The sequence below is a fragment of the Lissotriton helveticus genome, chromosome 8 (assembly GCF_964261635.1).
Source record: "Lissotriton helveticus chromosome 8, aLisHel1.1, whole genome shotgun sequence".
Classification (NCBI taxonomy): domain Eukaryota; kingdom Metazoa; phylum Chordata; class Amphibia; order Caudata; family Salamandridae; genus Lissotriton; species Lissotriton helveticus.
In genome coordinates this window covers 1,547,142,056-1,547,167,787 of record NC_136069.1, presented here as the reverse complement: position 1 = coordinate 1,547,167,787, position 25,732 = coordinate 1,547,142,056, and the positions used below count along the sequence as shown (strand labels likewise).

Here is a 25,732-nt window from a genome sequence, read left to right as displayed (position 1 = left end):
AGTCAGGTCCCATGGACCCAGTGTTGGATCCATAGCGGAGTCACTGGCGAGTCTGAGACTTTACTCTGTGCCCTCTCCAGTGCCAACGCCGCCGAAGCCTCACGGCAGCGCCATCTCCATAGTCATTCACGACTCCGACACAGCCCCGGATGGGTGTCGTCCAATGCTGGTTGCAGTGCCCACCAGTACCATGACTTCCGGAGCAGAGCCAGCGCCTTTTGCCTTTGACAGGCCTGGAGAGGGAGACAAATGAGAGAGGTCTGAGGACCCTTATGGATACCAGCATCCCCTAGATGAGACGGAGGACCGCTGGTATGAGGAACTGGCAAAGTCCAGTGGGTTAGACTCCTCACCGGACACTGACTTGATCTCTCCTCCTGCCGTGGCTATGGAGAAGGGAGCCTCTATCACTATGGTGGGGCATAGGATGGCTGATGTCTTAGACCATCAATTACCTTGAGTGGCTGTCGAGACGAATGTCTTGACAGAGGTGCTTCAGCTGGGAGTCGTTCCTTCCTTTTAATGAAGCCCCTACCTACGTCTCACTCGGGCCTGGTCCAAACCGTGCCAAGGGGCTCCTGTGTATGGGACAATTGCCCACCACCATCGCCCGCTCATGGGGAGACCAGTTTTCGTACAGAAGACGCCACTCAGGTGAGCTTGCTGGTCCAAGCCTCCACCTCTAGAGTCAACCCTGTCACGTTCCCTTCCACTTCATGGGATACAGGATCCAAGAGGTTGGATATCTTTGGCAAGAGGATGTTCTCTTCCGCCAGTCTTGCACTGCGGTTGGTGAAGACCGCATGCTTATTGGGCCGATATCCCCATATGATCTGAGATTTGGTTGCGCAAGTCCTGCCTATGGTGTCGGAGGAGGCCCATGCCATACTCTCCAACTCTGTCGCTGGCTGGATGGATGGACGGTGCAAAGCTGACCATACGATGTGTAATGGGCACTTCTGACTATCCGAGTAGAGCGATTTCCTCGTCAGCGCCCCTCTGTGCCACGCCTGGCTGAGAACCACTGGCCTTTCAGGGGATGTACAAGCCTCATATTTGGATATGCCCGTTGATGGCTCATCTTTTTGGAAAGAAGGCGGACTCGGTGCTGGTGCGCTTTAAGAACAGCAGAGCTATGGCCTGGTTCTTGGGCTTGTCTAGGGCCCCTCATTAACCCCAGCCCCTTTTGTGGCCACGGAAGTTGTTTCCATCCACATCCATCCCTCATAACCAACAGGCTTCCCAGCCTTTTCGTGGCTGAGGACGCAGGTCCCATTGACCACGTGGAACAAGTAGCCAGAGGTTGGACCAGTACAATTCCACTCCCCCACCCCTACCTCACTCCCAGTTACTGCAGCCTCCAAACCCCTTTAGTGTGCCGTCCAATCATCATGGGCATCCAGCGGGTGACAGGATACGACGTCACCTGCATCATGGAGATCAGAAACAGACCATTGTTTTTTACAAATCATCCACAGGGGCTACTCCATCCCGTTTGTGACCACTCCTCCATCCATGCCACCTACTTATGATGGGCTAATAGAAGACCAACTCTCCTTGTTTCATCAGGAAGTGCTGGCTGCCTTGGCCAAGGGAGCCATGAAGTGGGTGCCGGCATCAGAAATAGGTTGTGGTTGGTATTCCTCCTACTAAGTGATGCCCAAGAAGGATGGGGGCCGTTATCCTATCCTAGACCTTCGCCTCCTCGATCTCTTCCAGAAAAAGAAGAAATGAAAAATGCTCACACTTGTGCAATTTCGGTCTGCCCTGGACCCAAGGGACAGGATGGTAGCAATGGACTTGTAGGACGCATATTTCCACATCCCAGTCCTGCCTGCCCACAGATGTTACCTGTGGTTCACGGTGGGCCAAGAGTACTTTTAGTTTGCGGTGCTTCCTTTCGGCCTTACCTGTGCCCCTCGGGTGTTTACCAAGTTAATGGCAGTGATCGCAGCTCATCTGCTGAGTAAAAGGGTTCCAGTCTTACCTCCATGATTGGCTGTTGAAGGCGGGCTCGCCCCAAGCAGTTGTCTCCCACCTTCAGAATACGGCAAACCTTCTGCACTTGCTGTGGTTCACTATCGACGTGCAGACCTCAGACCTGACTCCCTTTCGTCTGAGCTGTTCTGTACACTGCAGTTTCAGACCTATCCTCCAGAGTGGCGACTCCAGGATATTCAGGCTATGATACTGATGTTTCAGCCTCTATTCTAAATTTTGATTAGAATGACCCTGAGGTGGTTGGACCTCATGGCTTACTGCATCCTGCTGGCTACCCATGTCCATTGGCATATGTGGGCTCTGCAGTGGGACCTGAAATCCAAATGGGCACAGGGTCAGGGGTATCTCTCCAACATGGCCCTGATCTTGGAGGGATCTGCGAAAGATCTGCAGTGGTGGCCGGACAAACTGCAATTGGGTCAGTGGCAGACCCATGTCCCTTCCCCAACCAGAGTAGTGACAGATGCTTCACTTGTGGGATATGGCGGCCATCTGGGAGAGGTGGAGGTTGGAAGACTCTGGACTCCAGTGGAATATGGGCTCCACATCAAAATGGTGAAGCTTCGGGCGATTTGCTTGACATTGAAAGACTTTCTTCCTTCGATCAAGAGAAGGCTGGTGCAGGTGTTCATGACCACTGCCATGTGGTACTGCACCAAACAGGGCGAGGTAGGGTCGTGAACATTTTTTAAAGAGTCTCTGTGTCTCTAGGCATACCTGGAATGCCATGGCCTTTCCCTGGTGGTTCAACACCTGGCGGGCTCTCTGAACAGCAGGGCGGACAAACTCAGCCGAAGATGCCTAGCAAATTATGAATGGAGTCGCCATCCAAAGGTGGTGCAAGGCCACTTTCAACTGTGGGGAGAGCCTTGATTAGATCTGTTCGCCACCACCAAGAACGCTTAATGTCAGCAGTTTTACACACTTGAGTTTTCACGGTGAGACTTGCTTGGATACGCTATTCATCTTGAGTGGAGGACCAGCCCCCTGTATGCCTTTCCACCTCTGCCACTCCTGCCCAGAGTTCTCAGGTAGATCAGGAACGATCAGGCCCAAGTTATTCTTGTGGTTCCAGGTTGGGCACACAGAATTTGGTATCCGGACCTGCTGACCATGAACTGTCCCTTGATTAGGCTGCCCCTTCGACACCTGAACCTTCATGCCTGGAGCGGTGACTGTTGATAGCTTTCGACCTTCCTCCTGAAGTCTGTGATGTTGTTCTGGTAGCCAGGCGCCCTGGTATACACCTGCCTCTGGGATACATTTGTGGCATGGTGTGCTTCTAGAAACATCAATCCTCTTTCTAAGCTTTTTCTGTTTGCTCTATCTTTGGCTCAGCAGGCCTCTGCTCTGGGCATGGTGCAAGGTTCTTTATCTGCCATTTCAGCATTTTTGCGGGTGTCAGACCAACTTTCTTTATTCAAGTCACCTGTTGTGGCTAGGTTTCTCAAAGGCTTGCAACACGTTTCTCCCCAGGCCAGTCATTATATGCCTCTGTGGGATTTAAATCATGTTCTGACTTTCTTAATTACGTGCCTTTTGAGCCACTGCATATTTGCACTCTTCGGCTATTGGCCATCAAAACTGGCTTTCTAGTGGCCATTACATTGGCCAAGAGGGTCAGAAAATTCTGCGCACCCTCTCTATTCCACCTCCTATTCGGATAAACTGGTAATCCGGACACGTCACCTTCCTTCCGAAGGTTATGACTCCTTTCCATGTAAGCCAGGACCTCACCCTGGCTACCTTCTGTGCTCTGCCTCACCCCTCCAAAGAGTAGGAGAAACTTCACTGCCTGTACCCAAAAAGAGCATTCTCGTTATACCCTTATCGCACAAAAGAGTTCCAGGTTGATGATCAACTCTTCCTGGGGTACGTAGGATCCAAGAAAGGGAAGGCTGTGCAGACATGGACCCTCTAAAGATGGATAGTGCTCTGCATCAAGAGCTGAGGCCTTGTGTCCTCATTCTACCAGAGCCAAGGCTGCGACCACTACATTAGCCTGTGGAGTCCCTGTCCTGGTCATCGTTCAGGTAGCAATGTGGGCATCTTTGCACACATTTACCAAGCACTACTGTCTGGCCAGTCAGGTATGTCGCTACAGGCACATCACCCATTCGGACCCACTTCCGGGGAGACATGCTTGGGTATGTATTCTATGGTAAGGAATCAGTGGCTAGAAGTCTCTATCAGATGAACAAGTTATTTGCCTTTGCTAACGCCTTATCTGGTAGAGAGATGAGCCGCAGATTCCTTTCCGACCCTCCTATCATCAGCTCTATGCAAACTGATTCAGTAGGGTCACCTTTTACAGGGCCCTAGTATTTCACACCAGTTGACAGTTCTGGTTGTGGCTATGTGCTCCTGTCATGGAAAGTTGCGAAAGTAACCGACATCCCTGTGATGCCTACATAGGTGTGGTGCACAGCATTTCCAGCAAGGCAGACCTGGAGCGGAACAGCAGCACCTCTGGTGCGCAGGGTTACTACTCGCAAACTGAAGGATCCAATCTGACGCATGGGGAATATTCTAAGGTAAGGAATCTGCGGCTAGAAGTCTTTATCAGATAAAGCGTTACCGAAAGCAAGTGACTTGTTCTTCCAGCATTATGGCAATTGGGCAACTTTAGAGAATGTCTCAGTGAACATTGATACGCAAACAGATTTTATCAATCAATGGGACATTCTAGAATCCTTATGGTTGGTGCTGCAGTATTGGAAAAAAAAGTTTTTTTAATGTAATTCTTTTGCCCCTTGAAGTGCTCGTCACCTGCTCCTGTGTGCATAAAATGTGTTTTCTCAGGAAACCAAAGAGCTCTTAAAGGCTCAAGACAGCTTGCAAATTGTATTTGTTTCGAGTGATCATTGATGCAGACATCAAAGCCTTCGTGCTGCAAAGCTTCCATTGCAGACCCTCAAGTGCTCCGTGTCTCCAGCCAAAAGTGAGCTCCTGCCCAAGTAGAGGAATAGAAAGTATGCCGTGCATGATTGGGGCAGGTCCGCGTACATAAGAGGGTACTTGTTTATTCAGGAAAAAGGATAACAAGTAGGAAAGTCCTCCAGGAGTGGCACCCTCTTGAGTCCACACCCCACTGACTTAACACCCACGTCTACATGTCCATATGCATATAGAACACACACACTGTCTCTACCTCTCATCTGCACAACTTACCAACTCAGAAAAGGACATGCATGAAGCATGTTCCAACACACCTCCTTTTCTTAAAAACATTACCAAATGTGACGGGTTACTCAAATCCAAACAGATGACCAATAGACTTGCCCAGACAACTTACAATAGTCCAGAGGTTTTTGAAATACAGGTATGGCCACAACCATATCCTTACAAAGGCATTTACTACTACCACATACGTAGTCCTCCAATCAGCAAGACAAAACTCTTGAAACCTTCCCTAACACAGTGTAAATACCTTCATCATTTTAAAATGCTTGCTGCACAGGATCCCTTACTTACAGAGAACACAAAACACGTACCACCCAAGCAGTATACTCCTACTTACAGGGGACAGGAAACAACTCCCAATTACCTATTTTTTTTTAACAAAGTGCTTGTGCCACCCAACACAAAGTGCCACCTTGAAAATGAACCTTTCGCAAAAACCCGGCCCATGGTCGCCTGCTGGGATATTAGCGTCATGACCTTGTCAGCCCACAGCTTCAGTAGCTATACAACATCCAGGACACCTCTCAACCCAGCAAATAGCAACAACATAGAAAACATAAACATGAGTGTGCAACTAACAACACTCCACGTTCGTTCCAAACTTACTCCTCAATTTGTGATATGAACCGGATCCATCTTCCACATCAGTCTCTCTACCTAGAGTCTGTTTGTCTGTTTTTACACATATTTATGGATGGCACTGATCTGTCGTAAGACACACCATTGCATTTAAGTTTACTTTCTGTTCCAAGAAAAGAAAAAAAACTAACAAAGCAGGACACTACAGACTATGGTTAAAGTTTTTCCCACAGCCGCCCAACACTATAAGTGCAGGTCCAACCTACCGCATGCTGTTGGAAACACATCCCACTGCCATTAAAATTATCCGATCTCTTTTGGATGACTGATGCTGACACACCTTGAATTACATCATTCAGAAAATTGTATTCACTCTTTCCTCAATGCAGCAAGCAGATCTACACAGACGAAATGTTTCATAACATTTAATTTATGACATGACCTCAGTAGGCGAGTTTTCTGATGGATACTTCTAACCACAGATCCTTCACCTTAGAATATCACTTCCCAGGCACCAGACCGGATCCGGAAAACATTTTTCACAGCAATACTCCCATATGATGGTATGTGGCGCCCCTACAGCTCTACTCTGCCTCAAAATTGATGGAGAGGTGCCTCACGTAATCCTCAGCCCTGTGCGATGACTTCAGTTCCTTTCTTTCCGCGCCTTTCGGCGTAGATCTGGCGCTCTACTCCCATTTATGTTGGATTTCCAGCAGCTTCTAAAGCAGGGTGCTAGGGAACAATATCCCCACCCAAAATGACCGATTTCTAACCATTCCACAACTGCAGAAAGCCAATATCGGTCAAGGACACGCACAAGGTGTGCCTTTGACGTCTGGCTCAGGACACAACTCTAAGTCATGTAATAGGTATGCACAATAAGAAGTTGAGGCCTTCACATAGGTTCCGCTCATATATCAAGTCATTAGCTCAGTCCTCTGGTAAGTCAATAACCAAGCCGCAAGCATAAGAAACCAAAGCTGGACTCGACCCCATCCTCTCCACTCTGACTCTAGAGAGAAGTACAACGTGCCTCACAATGTCAGTCGCACCTCTTCAAGGTCTTCAGCCACAGAACCAATTCCTCAGCTGTTCCCAACACATCGGGGATTTCTGGGCCATTTTCGACTCTGGTAGATCAAGGCCTTCAAGGAGGTCATGCAGCAAATTTTTTGGTTGATCTTCGACTTCAACTGGTGTGCCTTTGTCCCATGGAAGCACAGTGGCCACCATTCGGCTTACCTCCTGCAGTTCCATACCAAGCCCTGTCTGTTCATTCGGAGCCATAACCGGGCACGTACCAACACCAGAATAGTATTTACCTTAAAGGTGAGGAATCTGTGCTTATTAGTATCCATCAAAAGAACAAGTTACTAACCTTTGGTAACTCTCATTTTGATGGATACTCTAGATAACTGCAGAGACCCCACTGTCCTCTCTCCTCCCTGTTCTGTAGAATGTTATATTTCCTGTCTAAAATGGTCCCAAATAAGGGATCAGCACAGTGGCATGTCTGATTGTTGTTTGGCTCTGCATTCGAAGGTGCAGACAGAGTTGATAAAAAAATGGACGTTGATATGCAGGCGTGGTGCTTATATGTAGTTTCCTAGTCACCTCCGTGGAAAAATGAAGTAAACGCGGGGTTGCACAGCGCCGCCTACATGCGCATGGGAGCAATTTTGTTCACATTTTCCAGATCAAGTCTGGTGATATTCTAAAGGTAAGAAATCTTCTGTGAGATAGGCTGTTCATCAGAAAGAGAGTTACCAAAGGTAAGTAACTTACATTGGGTGTTGACCAACAAGTCAGGCAAAACATTACCTTTTTAAAAAAAAAATTATCCAGTTAACACATATTTTACAAACTCATTTACAGTAGTGAGAGGCGATCATTGAAGTGTCTTCAGAATACAAAGCGGGTGCAAGGAACACTGCTGCCCTAGGCCACATGCCCTGTCACCCCCCTCTGCTACCATTGAGGGCACATTCACTGCTTGCAGGGTCAAACTGACAAAGCCCTAGGCACCTGCCTAATATTTTCATAAACTGGAGTCCTCCCCGAGAACACATGTATTAAACAAGATGGAGGAGCCAGATGCAGGAGGCGGCAAGGTCAAATGAATGTTAATTTGTAAACCACTGCAACCACCAGCGTCTCTGCTATCGCTGTGTCCTATTCTCTGACATAGTTCGTATATCAGCCTATAGCTTTTTACAGCTTTCCATTGGTCTCCAGCTAGATTTGTGCTTCAGTATAGAAACTACACAGTGGATCAGGAAATATTTTTCAAATAAGCAGAATTAATACAGATAAGGATTCATCATGAGCTGTCTTGTGTGAGTAACTGGTCCAGTGCTGTTTCCTTTGCATCCTGGTGTTTGTAGTCCTCGATTGATAATGGAAAACAAACTACAAGTATTAGAATTGAATGCAAAGAAACTCAATTGGATAGGTTTATTAGCTGTCATTGGTCAACGTGAGGGCTCCAGTCAACCAATGGGAGGTGATTCGGCACTCTGTGCATGTGGTTGTGTTAGGGCCTATGAGAGGACACGTGTACCACTGATGCATACTACCCCTTTGCCTCAGTAGCAAGGCATTTATGAAATAAAAAAGACAACAATCAATACATTAACGAATGCAAACACCTCAGTTAAGTCTGGTGTTGTCAAATGACTTATTTTGCTGAGCTTTGCAAATTCTTGATCAAATTAACCTTTGGGCGACCAGGGAGAAGAGGTGTTCAGTAAGTGTCAGATCTTTATTTCATCCTGAGTCTGAGGTTGGAGGGGACGTTTCTCAGAGTCTCGGAGCTGGTCCCTATGTTTTGATTTGAGGACAGAGAATTCACTGCTCTCTTTAGGTCCTTTCCCTTATTTAAGAATGTGGAGAAGGTTCATGTCAGTGTGGGGAAGGGCAGCTGGGATCTGACTTGGAATTAACCGTCTTCTGCTACCTGTGTCCTTTGTGGATCATGCAAGTTACTTGAAATGAAACCTGTTGTGCAAACATTAAATAGGTTCCTAAAATGAACAGAAAACTAAAGCTTTGTACCCTTTTTGAGGCTAATTCCTAAGGTACTGAAACCATTAAATTGTACATTCTTAAAACATGCCAATGTTGAAATTGCCTAAACTTGAAGGGACTATCTGTTTCTTTGTCAAAATACGGCCCCTGATGAAGCCGCCGTTCAAGTAAAGAAATGCAGACATTGTGCCTTTTTATTTTAGACAAGACAGGCATTCATAAACCTCTTCTTGCTCACATAGGTGGGTCCTGCTCCTGGTAGGACCTTCCCTTGCCCACTTGCATCCTGCAAACATGGACATAACCTGACATATGCTTGTCCAAGTACGTTGGGGCTGACTAGTAAAAGTATTTGAGTATGGGAAGAAGTACTACAGGACTAAGCTTTTACATACTCATACCTGCTTTTTGTGAATTTGCCCCAAAACCATCAACTCCCTGTTAGTCAAAGTACAAAAGCACTCCTTCCTTTCTGTTGGTACGAACTGCATATGAATGTTAACTGAATATTCCAGTTTTAGATATCTTGAAGCCAATTCAAGGCATTGTAAGAGTAGGAAAAAGAACATTACATGAGTACTCCTTTACGTACTGCAAAATGCCTTTTGATTTGTAACCTAGAACTTGTATAGCTATCTGTACCACTGGTGTGGACTTTCTAGTATGTGCATCTATCTCACGCAACTTCAAGTCTGATTCAAGATACTAAATCCGGTAATAAGACTTCAAGTCACTTTGAGATTGTCTTTCGTACCAAAGAGCCTCTTAGTCCAGTTTAGTAATCCGCTAGAAAGAGTGGAGTAGTCTGCTGAAAGAAGTTTGTTCTGGCCAGCGGGTCTACACAGTAATTCCCCATTCTGTAGGGATTTACTCATAATAGCAAGAATTCCACAAGGAAATTCTGGTGGGTAGCTTTAATTTTGGTAACCTGGAATTTCCTCATGGAATTCCTCCGTGTTTTTAGTCTTATTGTCCCACAAGTCGTCATTAAATTGCAAAGTTTTACCAATTCATTAAACTACAGAAGATCACGTTTGGTCTGACTTTTTTCTTTGCATATTTCATTGACAGGTGATCACCGACATAGAGCGAGAAGAAGGGGAAGACTTTGAGGACAGTATGGATGCATACGATGACAGTAGTTCCAGCCCTTCTGGCACTCTGCGAAACTATCCACTAACATGCAAGGTGGTCTACTCCTACAAGGTGCGTATTTCTGTAGCGACCCTGGCCGTCGTACGCGTGTTTGCGATTAATACACCAGTCACAAATAGACTTTGGTACTTTTTATTACTCTTTCATGTATTCTTTTTTTAAATGTTTTGCTGAACATTTGTATTTTTACAGATATTTGCTAGGCTTGCTTGTAAGAAGGGGAAATGTAAACATTGGGGCATGGCTGTGTGATTACAAAATGAACTCTCTAGGGGGCTCTATAATCTAGAGATTTCAATCTGGTTTGTTGAGTGTATCCAAGAAATAATTTATGATTCTCATTTGGGAAACTCCTCCCCTAGATGGCTCCTTCCATGCCTCGCCTCTTTTTAGTTCCCAGGTCGATACTAAAAATGGGCTTTTCTCTGGTAGACAGACCAAATGGTCTCATAAGATATTTGGAATTTACATTGGCACTTCTCCCTTGTTGCATTTTACATATGTTGGCAAGCTAATCTCCATGGGATCTTTTATCCGTCTTGTTTGACATGCTTTGGAATAAGGTAGCTTCCTGACTCAACTTGTGCTAAATAAATTAATACACAACAAAACTCACTGGATGTGACACATTCTTTTCTTCTCGCTTCCTTTCTCTGTCTTGGACCCAACATTTATTATTGATCTGTGAGTACAGTAGAGAGTCTCAAGGACTTCTTCTGGTCACATCTTGAAGTCTGAGGTTGTTACTACCAATCTTGGATGACGTACATTATATGTGGAAGAGGGTAACTCATCCTTACTTCCTAACTTTTCAGTGACTTTTGACACAGTTGCCTACTGTAGGCTGCTATGAATGCATGAACTCTGTATGGGCTTTCAAGGTCTAGTCTTCAATTCCCTTCTTTTGTATTTAATGTGTATAAGTTCGGGAAGATGAGAAATCACACCTGGAAGGGAGGCAATCCCATGTGATGTTTGGTTTCAATACCATCATCAGAAAAGTTCAACCTGTACCTCAAACCACTTAGGTCATTAATTGAGCAATTACGAATTTCCATTCATTAATATGTGGATGATAAGCAACTTTACCTTGAAACATCTTCCTTAAATGACATCCTCCTACTTCGATCATACATCTTGAAAGCCCAATAATGGAAACAGGACCACCTCCTGATATCAAACATGGGGGAAAAAAAGAAAAGTAATTCTTCATAAACACAGAACTACATTCAACCCCATGCTAATAAATGAACTTAGAATCAGCAAGGTTTCTTTATTTGCTTCATTGGCTAAATCCCTGGGCTTAACACCACCTTCTTCCTCGTGCCCCACATCAGTAGTTTTGCTCCATCTGCTGTCTTCCTCCTTCAACTCTTGAAAGAAATCAAGGATTTATTAACTCCTATCAAGCTGAAGTGAGCAGCATGTGCTGTGTTCATCTTGCGTCAGGACTCTGGCAGCAGCAGCATCATGGTGGTAGTCATGCTTCGTTCCTCTTAAGTTATTCTCTGTTGTGCGACTCATTTCATCCATGAGTTAGTCTGATCACAACTTTCAATACTTGAGCAGCTCATTTGCTTCCCTTTAAGACAAGAATTACATTCAAAAGGTGACACATTAACCACGAGGCAGAGTATAAATTAAAAAAAAGTCAACATACCTTGCTAGCCTTCTTGTTATCTCTGGCAGCCAATGTGGCTTTGCAAGAAACATCTCTCCCTCAATGGAAAGAATGAGATTCAAGTATCATCAGAATGGGATCAATCATTTACAGCAGTAGCTGCAAACTCGTGGAACTCATTTAACCTACATATGATCTCCTTTTAATATTCTTTATTTCAGGGATCCTTAAGTATTCAGATTTTGCAGCTCCGCGTGAACAGTCTCATATCCTGTTTTATATACACACATTATACAGTTGATGGATTTTTATTCTTCTCAGTTGTAGCATGGTTTTTGTTATGTACAAAGCACACTGGTGGCCTTTTGGAACTGTAGTGTAAGGAAACATGTTAACAAAATGAGCAGATCTTCGACATTCTGCTCTTTTGTGTAAGATGTTGCCCGTTCACCCCAGAACAATCACACAAGTAATTCTATCCTTGTCCCTTGCTTGTCTGAGGATGTACTGCTCCCCTTTTTGAATGCTTTCACTGTGTCCAAATTCCATTTGGGACATTTACTAACTAAAGGGATTACATTTTAAGTATACCTTTGGTGTTTACTAGCAAAGGTGACCCTCTCTTTTGGTTTCCAAGTCAGGGTGCTCACCTAGCCTCTCTACTGGTGAAATGCCTCAGATAGCTGGGGTGGAAAAGGTGGGAGAGTTTACAGGCAGTTTTTGTTGTGCTGCTTCTTCAACCACCTCTAACTCTCTTGATGTGTTTCCATCACCTGGGATCGTGTTACTGAATACATTTGTAATCCTAACCGTAGAGCCGATCATCCCCTTTTACCTATCTTTTTTTCTCCGTGATTCAAGCTGCTTTACAATTTACAAAGTTGTGAAATTTTGAAAAGCCAGGAATCCAGGGAAGGGTCTTGGGCTTTTGTTCTTTCGTGGAACAAGATATATTTCCCGTCTGTGGAATCTGGAAAAAACATTCTCAACATTAGTAGATTTGATGCTCTCGATAGAATTGTAAGGATACACCCAATCAGGCATTGAAGGTGAAACAAAATACTGCTGGGGCTGATTTAAGATGTGCCTGTCAAATGTCGTAAGCCAATGGCTGATGTTCCAGAACCTAAGAAGCCAATGGATGCCAGAGTATGAACCAAAGACCTTTAATCTCTTTAGTGAAGTGGACAAGACATTGACGCCTACCGCTTTACTGCAGAGAACATGGACGCTGTCCACCACATTCAAGAAGAAAATGCTTCTTGTGCCAAGACCACAAGCATTTATTTAAAGTAAAATAAAAATTTGACATGCGAGGGAAGAGCTTCCCTCGCGTACCTCAGAGAGAGGACATCACACAATTGAAACTGAAAGCATTCAGCACTAGGTCATGTTTGCTCTATATGAAACTAAATAAATAATAGAATTACTCTCTGTTGACTTTTAGTTTGATCAGTGCTCTGGGGAATAACTCTGCGAGGTATATAAGCAAATTTGATTTCTCACAGGATAAGGCTTTTTTTATTTTGTAAACATTTTTATTCAGAATAAGGCTTGTGTTGACGAACTTCTATTCTGTTTAACATTCCTGGTGTGTTCGATTACCATCCTGGAAACTTATGAATGCTTGTAGTGTAATTGAAGCACTTTAAATTGCTGGAAACAGTTCGGAAAGACTCTTTATTCCAAGGCAAATATTTTATTTCCGCTCTTAAGACCTTTATTTGATCCCAGATCAAATGATTCTCCTTATTCTGATGGAGGAATAGAAAACTAATATACATGGTAAACCTAGGATTTAAATGGCCTGGCCCTTTACTCTTGTTAGATAACGTTAACATTGGTATAATATCACCATTATCGTGGATTAACAGAAATGAAATGGTGGTCGTTTTTTGGATACTGATTAAATCTCTAATTGTGCCATAAAAGAGCTCTTTAGAAAGTTTCAAGTGAATTCCAAGTGTCACTGAACTCAGTAGAGTGCAGCCCTAGGAGTCAAAGGGGGCGCTTAGGAGAAATGAAGCCTCTAACATCAGAATCACGGTTTTTCACTTCCTTGATGGTTAATCGGGGGGGGGGGGGGAGGGGAGGGGTGCTGAGGCGAGCAACCAATTTGAGACCCATAAACCTGTCTACATCTCTACAAACTCATTTGATGATTCATGACAATGCCGAGAACTTTAGGGACCTGTGTTACAGACTGCTGGAGAGACTACCGTTCTAACCTTTACATCTCATCCCTGATATATAATATAACAGACCAGGCTGGGTTTACTTCCATTGGACGATACATGAATAATTTTTGTAAAATTCTGCTGTCCCTGCTGCTTTTTTTTTATCTTGCTTTGCCACATAAATTTGAGCGCCTAAAAAATAGAAAAGAGCTTTCAAAATGAGGTCTGTCTTTAGGCTTTTCCAGGTTCGTCTTGTAGTTTAGAGGTTCCCACCAACCCTTCTGACAGTAGCAGCTTTTATCAATCCTCTGCAATGGGTTTAGTATGTTGAAAGTGCATTCCTTATTACGTTGCCATGGCATTGATGTCAAGGCATTTATGTTCATCTTACTTCAGCCCTCTTTCCATGCTTGCTATGCATTAGTGTCCTCAACACCTAAAGCCTCAAGAAACTGTGTGTGCAAGCAGTTTAACCCTATGAAGTTTTCACTTCCCTGCAGCTGAGCAAATGTACTTTGTTGTCATTAGCTGACTAAGCGTACTGAGGGTCACATCAAATGACTAAGCGTAGTGAGTGTTATCATTAGTTGACTAAGCGTTCTGAGTGTTGTCATCAGCTGACTAAGCGTACTGGGTGTCTTCATAAGCCAATTAAAAGTACCTGTGTCGTCCTCTCTCTCAGTCTTCCCAGCCGGATGAGCTAACCATCGAAGAGCATGAGATGTTAGAAGTCATTGAAGATGGAGATATGGAGGACTGGGTGAAGGTATGCTGCTTTACTTCCACCAGTATATACTTTGAGGTCACTTTTCGGCTTATGAAAGCATCTCTTGTTGCTGCATTATCAGGGAGTCCAAATGTAATATTGCTCTGCATTTCCCATTCTCATTGGCAGGCGCGAAACAAAGCCGGCCAAGTGGGTTACGTGCCAGAGAAGTATCTACAGTTCCCAACATCCAACAGCCTGCTCAGTATGCTGCAGTCGCTTGCAACGTTGGACACTCGGTCGCACACCTCCAGCAACTCAACCGAAGCAGAGCTCGTCTCCGGAAGTTTAAATGGCGATCCCAGTGGTGTGTACGAGTAGACTTCTAGAGTCATGACTTTGTAATCAAAACTATTTTTTATAAATATACTCCGATTAAGTATGCCACCTACTTTATTGTGACACTGTCTTGTTGCAGCTCAACTGTTGATCTTCAAAGACAACCTTGTACATTTCTAGGTTCTACAGTCCTCTGTGTGTAGAATTAGATACCATTATTTATCAGTGGAACTTAAAAAGTGATTTTTCAAAAAGTGAAATGTTTATTGAAAACACCAAGTGACATTCTGGACTGTGCTGTTTGGTTGTCTGTAGTGAAAGGAGTAGAACAATGTTTCAGAATGGCATTCAGAAGTTGGGGATTTAGTAAAACATTCAATGCTTTGCTAATGTATATTTAGTTTGTAGAAGTTAGAGATATTTGAAACTGCTGCATGGAAGGTTTAGCTAACAGTGAGCCCTGATTGCAGTTAGAATATTCAAGTTATATTTACCTTTCAGAAAGAGGATTTGGATTAAACTAAAGGCAATCATAAATCTAGTCCTAGTGGTTCGGGATTGTCATTATCTAAATGCAATATGTTTAAGGGCTCATTACGAGGAGAGAAGGGGGGTCTGACTCAGACTAGGCCTTCCATGTGGATGACATCTGCATTTCACAGGGATTGTTATAGCTTTCAAATAACATCAGAAACTTATGAAATACAGGTGCAAGAAAAGCCTTAAACATGTGATTTTGGAACATACACTTACACATGTTCAACTAACCATTTTACTTCTCCCTTGTTTCTATATACAATGAACTACACTATGCAGATGTATTTTTAATTGACGAATTAATAATAAAAATTATATATGGTGTTTGGAGGCTTTCTTTGAAATTGTATGTGTATAGGAAGTGAAAGACTTATGAACTGTTTTAGTAAATTTAGGTAATCAGTAACAGTAGAATAATAAAATATTGTAACTTCCCTCTATATGTAGCCTCCCTTAATCTAGATCCAAGAGGCTGAAATCAGCCCCCACCTTACATCCATAACTCTTCATACGAAATGGTCTTCCCGAGAAAACTCTTTCTTAATGGGAGCCTTCCCTTCCGCATAAAGAAGACTCAATTTTAACTTCATTGCTTTTGAATGATGGGCATGATATGGTGGCACCATGGTCTAAAGAACCAATACGATGCCTTTTAATAATGTAAGGACTGGCTTGGGGGGCTCATATAAAAACCTAACATAACCAACAACTGGATTGCTAGTTGTTTAGTCATGATAGCATTATCTCATTTTTGAGCGTCATTTTTGCGGAGTTCGTTGTGGCTTCCGCCCCATCCAGTTCAGAAGAGATGGCTACATCGCAGACATTAGGGATGCCCGAGTGAATGAGGATGTGATGTGTGACCATCACAACTCAGTGGATAGTTGTTAGTTGTAACTCCAGCAGAGGTTCAGCAAACTTGATCCCTGATTCCCCCTCCATCGAACTATAGTTTGTAGCCGCAATGCGAACCATCTTTTTAATTGGTTTCTTTGTAGCCATTCTTGCCCAAGGCTGGAGAGATGTTTAACTTTGTCATCATGCACATTGAAGAGAGGAGATCCCTTAAGGTCACCAGGACCTTCTTCCCTCATTTACCTTCATGCTATTGGAGCCTTTTTGTGTCATTAGGGCCAGATTTCCTATATGCCCACGGTAACCTGAAAACTTCTGGTAAGGAGAGAGAGCAGCACCTGGGAACTCCGTATTTTTGACCTTCCACACAGATCCGAGAGTTAGGTGGTGCTTGCAAACTCCACTGCCAGGTCAAAACCAAATGTTTTCTGCAGTTTATTTCCTGAAAGAGATTCTATAAAGTTTGACTTCCTGGGCATAATGGTTTTATCATCAGACAGATTGAGACAATAGCTTCTATTTCCAAACACTTCTTGCTTATTTTATGAATGTGGAAGATGGCAATATTGGCGGGGAGGTTCCTGCCACCAAGATGCAACTTTCATGTCAACAAAATGTGTCTGATGGCATGACTACCACGAAGTATGCCCTCAACGCCTAGACGCAGTAATGTTTCTCCAAGAAGTTTTCACGATGATCTTGCAAGCGAGAGTTCCTCTCCCTGGTAATATCAAGAGACCCCACAGCTAATGTGGACGCTCTTCTTGAGTACCCACCTTCACTTTGAAAGCTAGTGCTGCCACTCTCGCTTCCCCTGAAACTGGACACCCAGAAATCAAGCCCTCTGTGCCCACAGACAGCACATCAGTGATTGTCAAATAAGAAAATAAATGGTATAAATACAGAAACGCAAAACAAGTTGACAAGATTAAAAGCTTCTGTTCTGCTCATGCAGAAACTTCACCAAAAAGCCCAGTCTACAACAAGTCAGGTCAACCCCTGCAGAATCCTTAAAAAGAAGCGAATTTCTCTAATAAGCCATAAAACCCAGAATCATTCCAATTCCAGATCCCTAAAACAGTATGCAAAGGTCAGGTTCAACACCATCAATTGTTATTTCACTGAAGAATAAATCTCACCAGGCTCCATATCACTTTAACCAAATAATGCTGTGGAATCCATCCATCCAAGAAGCATTGCAAAGTGGACTACTTTAAAAGACTCACTCTACCAGATCTTTCTGAAATTCCCACCATACTGAAAGACACCAGTGTGTGCACAAAAGCTTGCAGGTAACTAACTGGAAAGTGTAATGACACTGCTACATCTGACTCGGGACATCTTTCAAGGCCTAGTATCCTATTTCCTTTCCGGATGTCTTCACACTTACTTTTGGCATAATCTGGCAAACTGCACTCTGTAACTTGTTCATGTGGGCACCAAAGCACATCCCTGCACAACATAGGTTTTGGGCCCTTACCCGCAGCTTGGCGGTGCAGGCCTTGCCTCCTCATGCTGGAATCGAAGGGGTCATTTAAAAGAAGGTCTTATCCTGATTTAGGATGTTCAAGTGTAGAATCTACCTGACAGGCCTGGAAGGAAAATGAGGAAAGCTGCCTCAATTGTGCTTAAATGGCCAAGACTGAGAGGGGTGCTGGGTGAGGCATGTGTCTTTAATCCCTCTTTTCTAGGTCTAGCCTTGGGGTCAGAAACAAGCTGATCTTGCCTTCCAAAAACAGGAATGCAGTGGATGTGGTATGCGTGAGCCGCTCCATTTTGTGTGCCATCCCACAGACTCCTCTCAGCGTCTGTGTGAGTTATGGGACAGTGAGCAAATCATGCAGCCTGGCCTGCCTTTACAGGAGGTATGGGTGCAGACTTGCTTTTAAGGATAGAGGAACCCACTCCTGAGGTAGAGGGGGAGGGTTTGAGCCCCAAACACTGGCATTAGGAAGCCTCTGCCACCAGATGGTGGAGTGGTGGTGGCAATAAATGCCCACATGTAAGCTCTGCTGCCTCCAGCCCACACTGGCCTAGTCTCCCTCTAGTTCCTATAGGCTGGTCTCACCACCTATAGATCTTGGCAGTACACCAGGGGATAATGTACAGGTTAATTAACTCTGATGGAGGCTTGAGTACTTTACTATGTAAGGTGCCCCTACAGATGGGATCCAATGTTCGTACTCGCTTTTTAATTTCTTATCCTAAATAACAGAAATATTTTTAGGAAACATCGAGTGTACTGTAGCTTTATTTGTAGATAGACATCTTTTGAAATTGTTTGTAATAAACTCTAATGTTTATAAAATGCTCTACTTTTATCGTTTCCTTGCTCAAACTTATTTTTTCTTTTCCTCCCAAACCTGTAGTCTGTTTCGTAAAAGCACTTTATGATTACGAGGCCCAGACAGACGATGAACTGTCATTCCCAGAGGGAGCCATTATCCGAATCCTAAACAAGGAGAACCAGGACGACGATGGCTTCTGGGAAGGGGAGTTTAATTCACGCGTTGGTGTCTTCCCGTCCGTGCTGGTGGAAGAACTCGCCCCCTCGGAGAACGGTGACTGCCAGTGGATTGGGGATATTCAGGTATGTGCCGTGCAGCGAGTCACTGTATATAGTATATTTTAGTTTTTCGCAAGATATATGGGATCAACAGAAACTACAAATGTAAATCTGTCAGAACTTCCTCTAGTCACCAAATAAAAGGAAGAGGTCTAGTGTGTGAAGATTTTGTAATAAAAGAGTAGTAGTGTACTGCTAGGGCTGGGTATTCAGCATATTTCCCGGCTTTATGCTGAGAATCCTGAAACTCTGAAGCGTAGCTTCTATACATCACGAGAGCTCTTATTTTATTTGTTTGGTCCTCTTGATTTTGAAGCCCCAGTTTTTGGATACCTTTTACTGGGTAATTTTAATGGTGCCTTGGAACCTCCCCGAAAAGACAACAACACAATGCCCATTAGTAGTGCCAGCCTGGAAAGTTGTACCCTATGTAGATCACACCCTCTTCCTGCATAGGACTTTTTAGGTTTCGACCTGGCGAGAGCACTGCAAAGCAGTGCTCCGCCCAGGGCGAAATCTTATGTCTTACACTGTGTGCTTTAGTTCAGCCTCTCTCTTCCATTGGCTAGCTCCATAAATGGAGGCTTGCCATTAGAAGAGAGAACTGTCCGTCATTTCCCGAGGCGATTGGTGGGCGTTCCCGCCGATTCTTTCCCTCTCCACAACTTCATGAAGACGTGGCCACTGTGGGCGTGTACTTTTTTTTTTTTTTACCACCGATGTTTGTGTTCATTGTCCGTTTTTTTCCCTGTCCCGCTGGCTGTTTCCTGATCACCCTCCCGCTGTCCGTGTGCCTGCCCGCCCCCCTCCCGCTGTCCGTGAGCCTGCCCACCCCCCTCCCGCTGTCCGTGTGCTATGTGAATATGTTTGTGACTGCGTATGGTGGTGAGTGTATCTCTGCGTGGTTGGTGGTCAGAAGCCGGTGGTTCACTGTCCCAGAATCTGGCAGTTGCACAGCTGGGAAGGCTGTCGGCACTGTGCACGGCCATTTATTTTGAAAGTTTTATATAGCGCGAGCAAGATCCTTGCAGATAACAGAGCGCTTCACATAGACGAGGGGTAGGAGGGAGGGTGGGTACATGAGGGAGCAAAGCGAGTATAACAAATGGGAGGCAGTAAGAACAATCGGGTAAGGACGATAATACAGGTAAACACATGTGTAAATGGATCAAACAAGAGTACAGATCGATGCAGAGTCTTAAAAAATCAAAAGTAGTAGTTCAAGTGAATTTAGCCATGAGGATAGCTTTAACTTCTTTCTTAAAAAGGAAAGTGGAGGAGATGAGCCTGGTTTCAGGAGGGAGTGAGTTCCATATCCTAGGCGCCATTCCTGAGAAGGAGCGTTTGTAAGTTCTTTCCTTGCGGAATCTTCGAGGCTTCAGCAGAAGGTTTTCTGTGCTTCTGGTGGTTCTGGAGCCGCCGGACATTGTCAGCTTCTGAGTGAGGTAGCCAGGTGAGCTCAGGTGAATAGCCTTGTGTATTCTGGCTTCAAAGGGCAACCAGTTCAGTGCCTTAAAGTCAGGGGAGATATGTGAGTGTTTTTTTGATCCAGTGATGAGTCTCGCTGCCGCGTTTAGTGAGGCTCTTAGGGGTGCAGTTGTAGTTAGGGGGAGACCGCAGAGGGCGATGCTGCCGTAGTCTATGCGAGGGATTATTAGTGCTTGTACTGCAGTTTGGAGGTCTTTGGCTGGGAGGAAGGGTTTAAGTTTCCTCAAGGTATTTATTTGAAAGTTCGCTCCCTTGGTTGCCTTGCTGATATGCTGCTGCATGTTGAGATTGGCGTCCAGTGTTATGCCTAAAGATTTAGCTGAATCCACGATGGTTGGTTGGACGTTGAGTGCAGTTAGGTGTTTAAGCCAGATTTGAGTGGTAGAGATTTTCGCGGGAGGTGAAATCAGAAGGAACTCAGTTTTCATAGCGTTGAGTTTGAGGTGGTTATCGGCCAGCCAGGATTGGGTGCTTCTGATCGTTGAGTTCAGACGCATGATGTCTTTGGGGGATTGCAGTCTGAGATATAGTTGAGTGTCATCGGCATACATGTGAAAGTGTACATTGGATGCTTGTAGCAAGGTGGTGAGAGGTTCCATTACTAGGTTGAACAAAGTAGGGGATAGGCAGGATCCTTGAGGGACACCTAGCGAAACAGGTACTGGGGAGGACATCAAGTTGTTGCTCTTGAATTTCTGAGACCTGTTGTGTAGAAAGGAGGTGAACCACTGAAGGACAGTCCCAGAAAGACCCATTCTTGTTTTTAAGAGTTCGAGTAAGTTCTCATGTTTCACAGTGTCGAATGCTGAAGAGAGATCAAGAAGGATGAGGAGGCAGGTATCATTGTGATCCAGAATTTGGAGGGCGTCGTCGATTATGTGAGTCATAGCCGTTTCGGTATTGTGCCCTGCTCGGAAGCCTGACGGATGAGGGTTGAGGAGAGCGTACTGTTCTATGTGCTTTGTCAATTGTAGCTGGACGCATTTTTCCAACAGTTTGGCGAGAGTGGGAATGTTGGTAATCGGACGGTAGTTGTTTAGATCAGTGGGGTCTGCTGTTGGTTTCTTTAGTAAAGGAGTAACTTAACCAACTTTGAGGGAGTCAGGGATGGTTCCTTGTTGCAGTGAGCTATTGATAATTTTAGTCCAGAGTGGGAGGAGCAGAGGGGTGAAGCCTTTTACAGCGTTAGCAGGAAGAGGGTCATTGAGGTGATTGGATGGTTTCAGGGTGCTGAGTAGACTGTCAATTTCTTCTTCAGAGTACGTGACAAAAGATGACCAAGTTGCATTGTTTTTTGGTTCATTGGGTGTTATGCAGTGGTGTTTGGAGTAGAGGCTTGCGTCAATGAGGAGATCGCTCCTGATGTTGTCGGTTTTTTGTTTAAAGAAATCCGAGAAATCTTCACAGGAAGGTGCATTGCCTATAGTGTCGACTGCTTGGGGTTTTTCCTTGGATTGAGATTGAATTAGTTCGAACAGTTTTCTCGGACGTTTTTTTGCTTGGTCGAGCTGGAGTCTGAAGAACTCTGACTTCGAGCGTTTTATTTTCCTGAAGTATGCGTTTCTCTTTTTCTTCAGAATTTTTAGGTGTAGTGCCGAGGGAACTGATCTCCAGGTGCGCTCTGCCATTCGCATGGCACGTCTGTCTTCATTAAGACTCCCGTCGTACCAAGGGTTGGAGATCTTGGTGGAGTCTCTTTTCAGTTGCATCGGTGCAGCCTCATTGATTATTGAGGTCATAGCGTTGAGATAGTGATCAGTTAAGCATTGAACGTCAGTAACGCCGGTAGGGGGAAGTAGGAGATTGCAGCTGTTAGGGGGTAGAGAGTTTGGATTGATTTTCTTCAAGTCTCTTTTCCAAACTTTGGGCTTGGAGGATTGGACTGGGATACGTTTAACTTTTTCATTGATGAAGAATGTGACAGTATGGTGATCTGACCAGTCACAGGGTTGGATTGAATCAAGTTGAATAGTGCCTTCTTTGGCGATGATGAGGTCGAGGATAGAGCCTTTGTCATGGGTCGGGCTGTTGCAAATTTGGGTGAGGTCAGAGGCATTAAGGTAATTTTTGAGGCCATTGACCACTGCGTCACTACCATCATTCCAGTGAAGATTGTAATCGCCCAGGTAAATTTGTGTGTTTTGCCTTCCTGAGTTGATTGAGATTGTGTCCATGAGTTGTTGGGAGAAGGTGAGGTTGTCCCCAGGTGGGTGGTAGATGATGTGTAGTGAACAGATAGGTTTGTTTTCACTGAAGTGAAGAGCTCAAGGCATATGTATTCACAGGAGGTAAGAGAAGGGGCGGATACTTTATTAATTGAGAGGTCGCTCTTGTAAATGCATGCGATCCCACCGCCTGTCTTCCTGGGTCTATCAAGTCTAATGATGCAGTAGTTGGGGGGGACTAGGATATCCATGATAGGAGTAGAAGATTCAGTTAGCCATGTTTCAGTTAGGATGGCTAGGTCAAGGTTCTGAGAGATGATGAGGTCAGCGACCTCCGAGGAGTGTCTTTGGGCCGATCTACAGTTGAGAAGTGTGCATTTGAGTCTGGGGGTGTAGAGGTAGGAGGGGGGATCTAGGGCGAGGGGGACTTTTGTGAGGTTATTGGGGACGGAGCCTCTGTTATGCGTGGGGAGTTTGAGAGGGTTGGGGAGAATTGTAGGAATGGACAGGTGTGTGGTAGCTAAGGTGTTAAGGCGAGCCGGGACATATGTGCTGAGTAGGGTGTGTATGTCTAGGTCCGAAAGGGTCTTGATGGTGCGTCGAGGGCGGTTGGAGGTATTGCGAGAGGGGATAGAGGTCCACTGTGGGGTGTGAGGGGACTAGGTTATTGGGTTGGGAAGAGGAGGGGGGTGGGGGGTGTCTGGGGTGTGTGAGGAGAAACTCTTTGAGGGCGTGTCTTCTTCCTGGGGGGTGTCTGAGGTGTGTGAGGAGAAACTCTTTGAGGGCGTGGAGTTCTTCTCTCACTTGGAGGAGGGTGGTCATTATCGTGTCCAACGTTGGGTTGGGTAAGGGGTTGGGGGTGGGGGTTGAAGGAGAGCAAGTGTCTAGATTACTATAGAAGGGAGGGGGGGAGGGGTGGGGTGGGGGTGTCAGTGGAGTGGTTGTAATTGGAGTTGGGAGTGTTAGTGAGTGTGTTGCTGTTCGGGTAGGTAGGGAGGTTGGGGGGGGAGGAATGACAGGAATAGTGATGGTGTTGTTGGTATTAGTGGACAGGGAGTCAATGATAGGGGGGGTGAGGAGATTGCGGGACGTGTGGAGCCTGGGCGTTGCAGGGGTGTCGGTGTGGTCGAAGGGAGTGAGAGTGGGGGGGGAGGAGGTTGGGGGCGGGGAGATGGCCTGGAGTGGCGTGAATACAAAGAGAGGGGGTGCCAGTGTGGTAGAAGGGAGTGAGAGTGGGGGGGAGATGTTGAGGGAGGGAAGAGGGCCTGGAGTGGCGGGAGTGCAAAGAGAGGGGGGGGGGGAGAGGTTGAGGGAGCAGTGAGGGCTAGGAATGGCGGGAGTGCAGAGAGTGGGGGGGGTGATGGGTTGGGAGAGGCTCATGCGGTGTTGGGTGCTGTCAGGTGAGGTTGGTTGATCTGAGAAGCTAGTCGAGGAAGTGGGGTTCTGGTTAAGTGGGAGTGGGGCGGAGGGGGTGGGGGTGTTGGTGGCGGAGAGGGGATCCGCGTCTGGGATAGAGGAGTGTGAAGTGTAAGTAGCCGGGGGTGGTAGGGAGTACTGGAGGGAGGGAGGAGGTGCGTTTTAGTGGTAGGAGGTGCTGTGAGGTCGAGGATGCTGGGATTTGGGGCCGGGTGGTAAGGGTTCTGGGCGTTGGAGATGTATTCTTTGATAGTGGGGAACAGGTTGTCATAGGTCGAGGTTTCTTTCTGTGGATTGGATTAAGATTGTACCGTTATTGTAGATGGTGATGGATGCTCTGGCTGGGTAGAGTTGAGATGGCATGGTGGAAAGTGTTATGCCATGGGCAGTTTTCCTGGTGTTCGATATGGTGAGTAGGGTGAGGAATGCTTTTCTCCATTGTGCTCTGCGTGTGGTGTGAAGAATATTATCAGTGCTCTTGGCTCCATTGATGAGGGAGTAGTAGGTGTCTAAAAAGGGGCTTTCAGGGTGGGACTTTAGGAAGTTTTGTTGAAAACGTTTTGCGTTTTTTTTGGAGAGCTCTGGAGGGTAATTGATTTTATATGTGTGATTGCCCGTGCGTTCCATGTTGGACAGGGGGAGGAGATAGGTGAGGAGGGCTGTGAGGGTAGGTGTAAGAAAAGAGCAATGGTGTGTGCAGGGGAGGTGTGGGGTAAAAGGTTAAGAAGAGTGTATGGAAGGGTAGAGGATTTGACTAGTCTAAGATGGCCGCTACGTAAGGCATGGTGGAGAGATGAGGATTGACTAGTCTAAGATGGCCGCCAGGATAGAGAGGTAACGTAGATAAAGTAGTCCTAAGTTAGGTATTATGTCCTGAGATCAGGGATGCAGACCATTTACAAAGGCAGTCCTGTTTATATCTTACTGGGATGGTAGGTAGAGGTGAGTCCATTGGCTCTGCGGAGATACTGCCGACTGCTTTTCTGCTCGCTGACAAGGAAGGCTGGCTCTGCATTTTCCATGAAAATGGTCGTGGCTCTGGGGTGAGCCTGCCCGCCCCCCTCCCGCTGTCCCTGAACCTGCCCGCCCCCTCCCCCTGTCCGTGTGCCTGCCCGCCCCCCTCCCGCTGTCCGTGTGCCTGCCCGCCCCCCTCCCGCTGTCCGTGTGCCTGCCCGCCCCCTCCCACTGTCCGTGAGCCTGCCCTCCCGCTGTCCGTGTGCTATGTGAATATGTTTGTGACTGCGTATGGTGGTGAGTGTGTCTCTGCGTGGTTGGCGGTCAGAAGCCGGTGGTTCACTGTCCCACAATCTGGCAGTTGCACAGCTGGGGAAGGCTGTCGGCACTGTGCACGGCCATTGGCTCTGCGGAGATACTGCCGCCTGCTTTTCTGCTCGCTGACAAGGAAGGCTGGCTCTGCATTTTCCATGAAAATGGTCGTGGCTCTGTCCCCTCAGCGCAAATGGGACTTTCGAGGGATTTTCAGCAACTACAGACCACACAGCTGTCAGAAACAGACCTACAGGTCAGGCCTAAGGCACAGATACACATACTCTGAAAAAGCAGGAACAGCCGCACGCACAGAGACATACACAGCAATCCAACGCATATACACGCAATGCATCACAGCATGCCAAAAAGTACATAAACAACACAACGCGAACGCACACAAAGAAACACACACTAAAGCACCGGCACACAAATAACATCCATCACAATCAAAATAATAGGTGGCTTGGTTGTGTGCCAATAACTTGGGGGATGGGCGACTTTATCGCACAAAGGGTGCACCCTGTAGGGAGCCAGTCTTGGGTTGCATGATTGAATAACCTAAGTAAAATACGATAAAGGCGAATTAGTCATCTTGCACTTCCTTGCGATAAACAAAATGCTACTGGACCATGCACCATTTGTATT

At 45.7% G+C, this 25,732-nt stretch overlaps 1 protein-coding gene across 7 annotated transcripts in view; it reads left to right on the top strand.

The window, feature by feature from the left end:
• The window catches only part of FCHSD2 (FCH and double SH3 domains 2), a 502,468-nt gene that overhangs the window by 460,489 nt on the left and 16,247 nt on the right, over nt 1-25,732 (top strand). For all 7 annotated transcript variants that reach the window (XM_078658542.1, XM_078658546.1, XM_078658544.1 and 4 more), the window contains 4 exons: nt 9,865-9,999; nt 14,429-14,512; nt 14,642-14,819; nt 18,553-18,773. In XM_078658542.1, the coding sequence (XP_078514668.1) occupies nt 9,865-9,999; nt 14,429-14,512; nt 14,642-14,819; nt 18,553-18,773 (618 nt within the window). The remainder of the gene's footprint in view (nt 1-9,864; nt 10,000-14,428; nt 14,513-14,641; nt 14,820-18,552; nt 18,774-25,732) is intronic.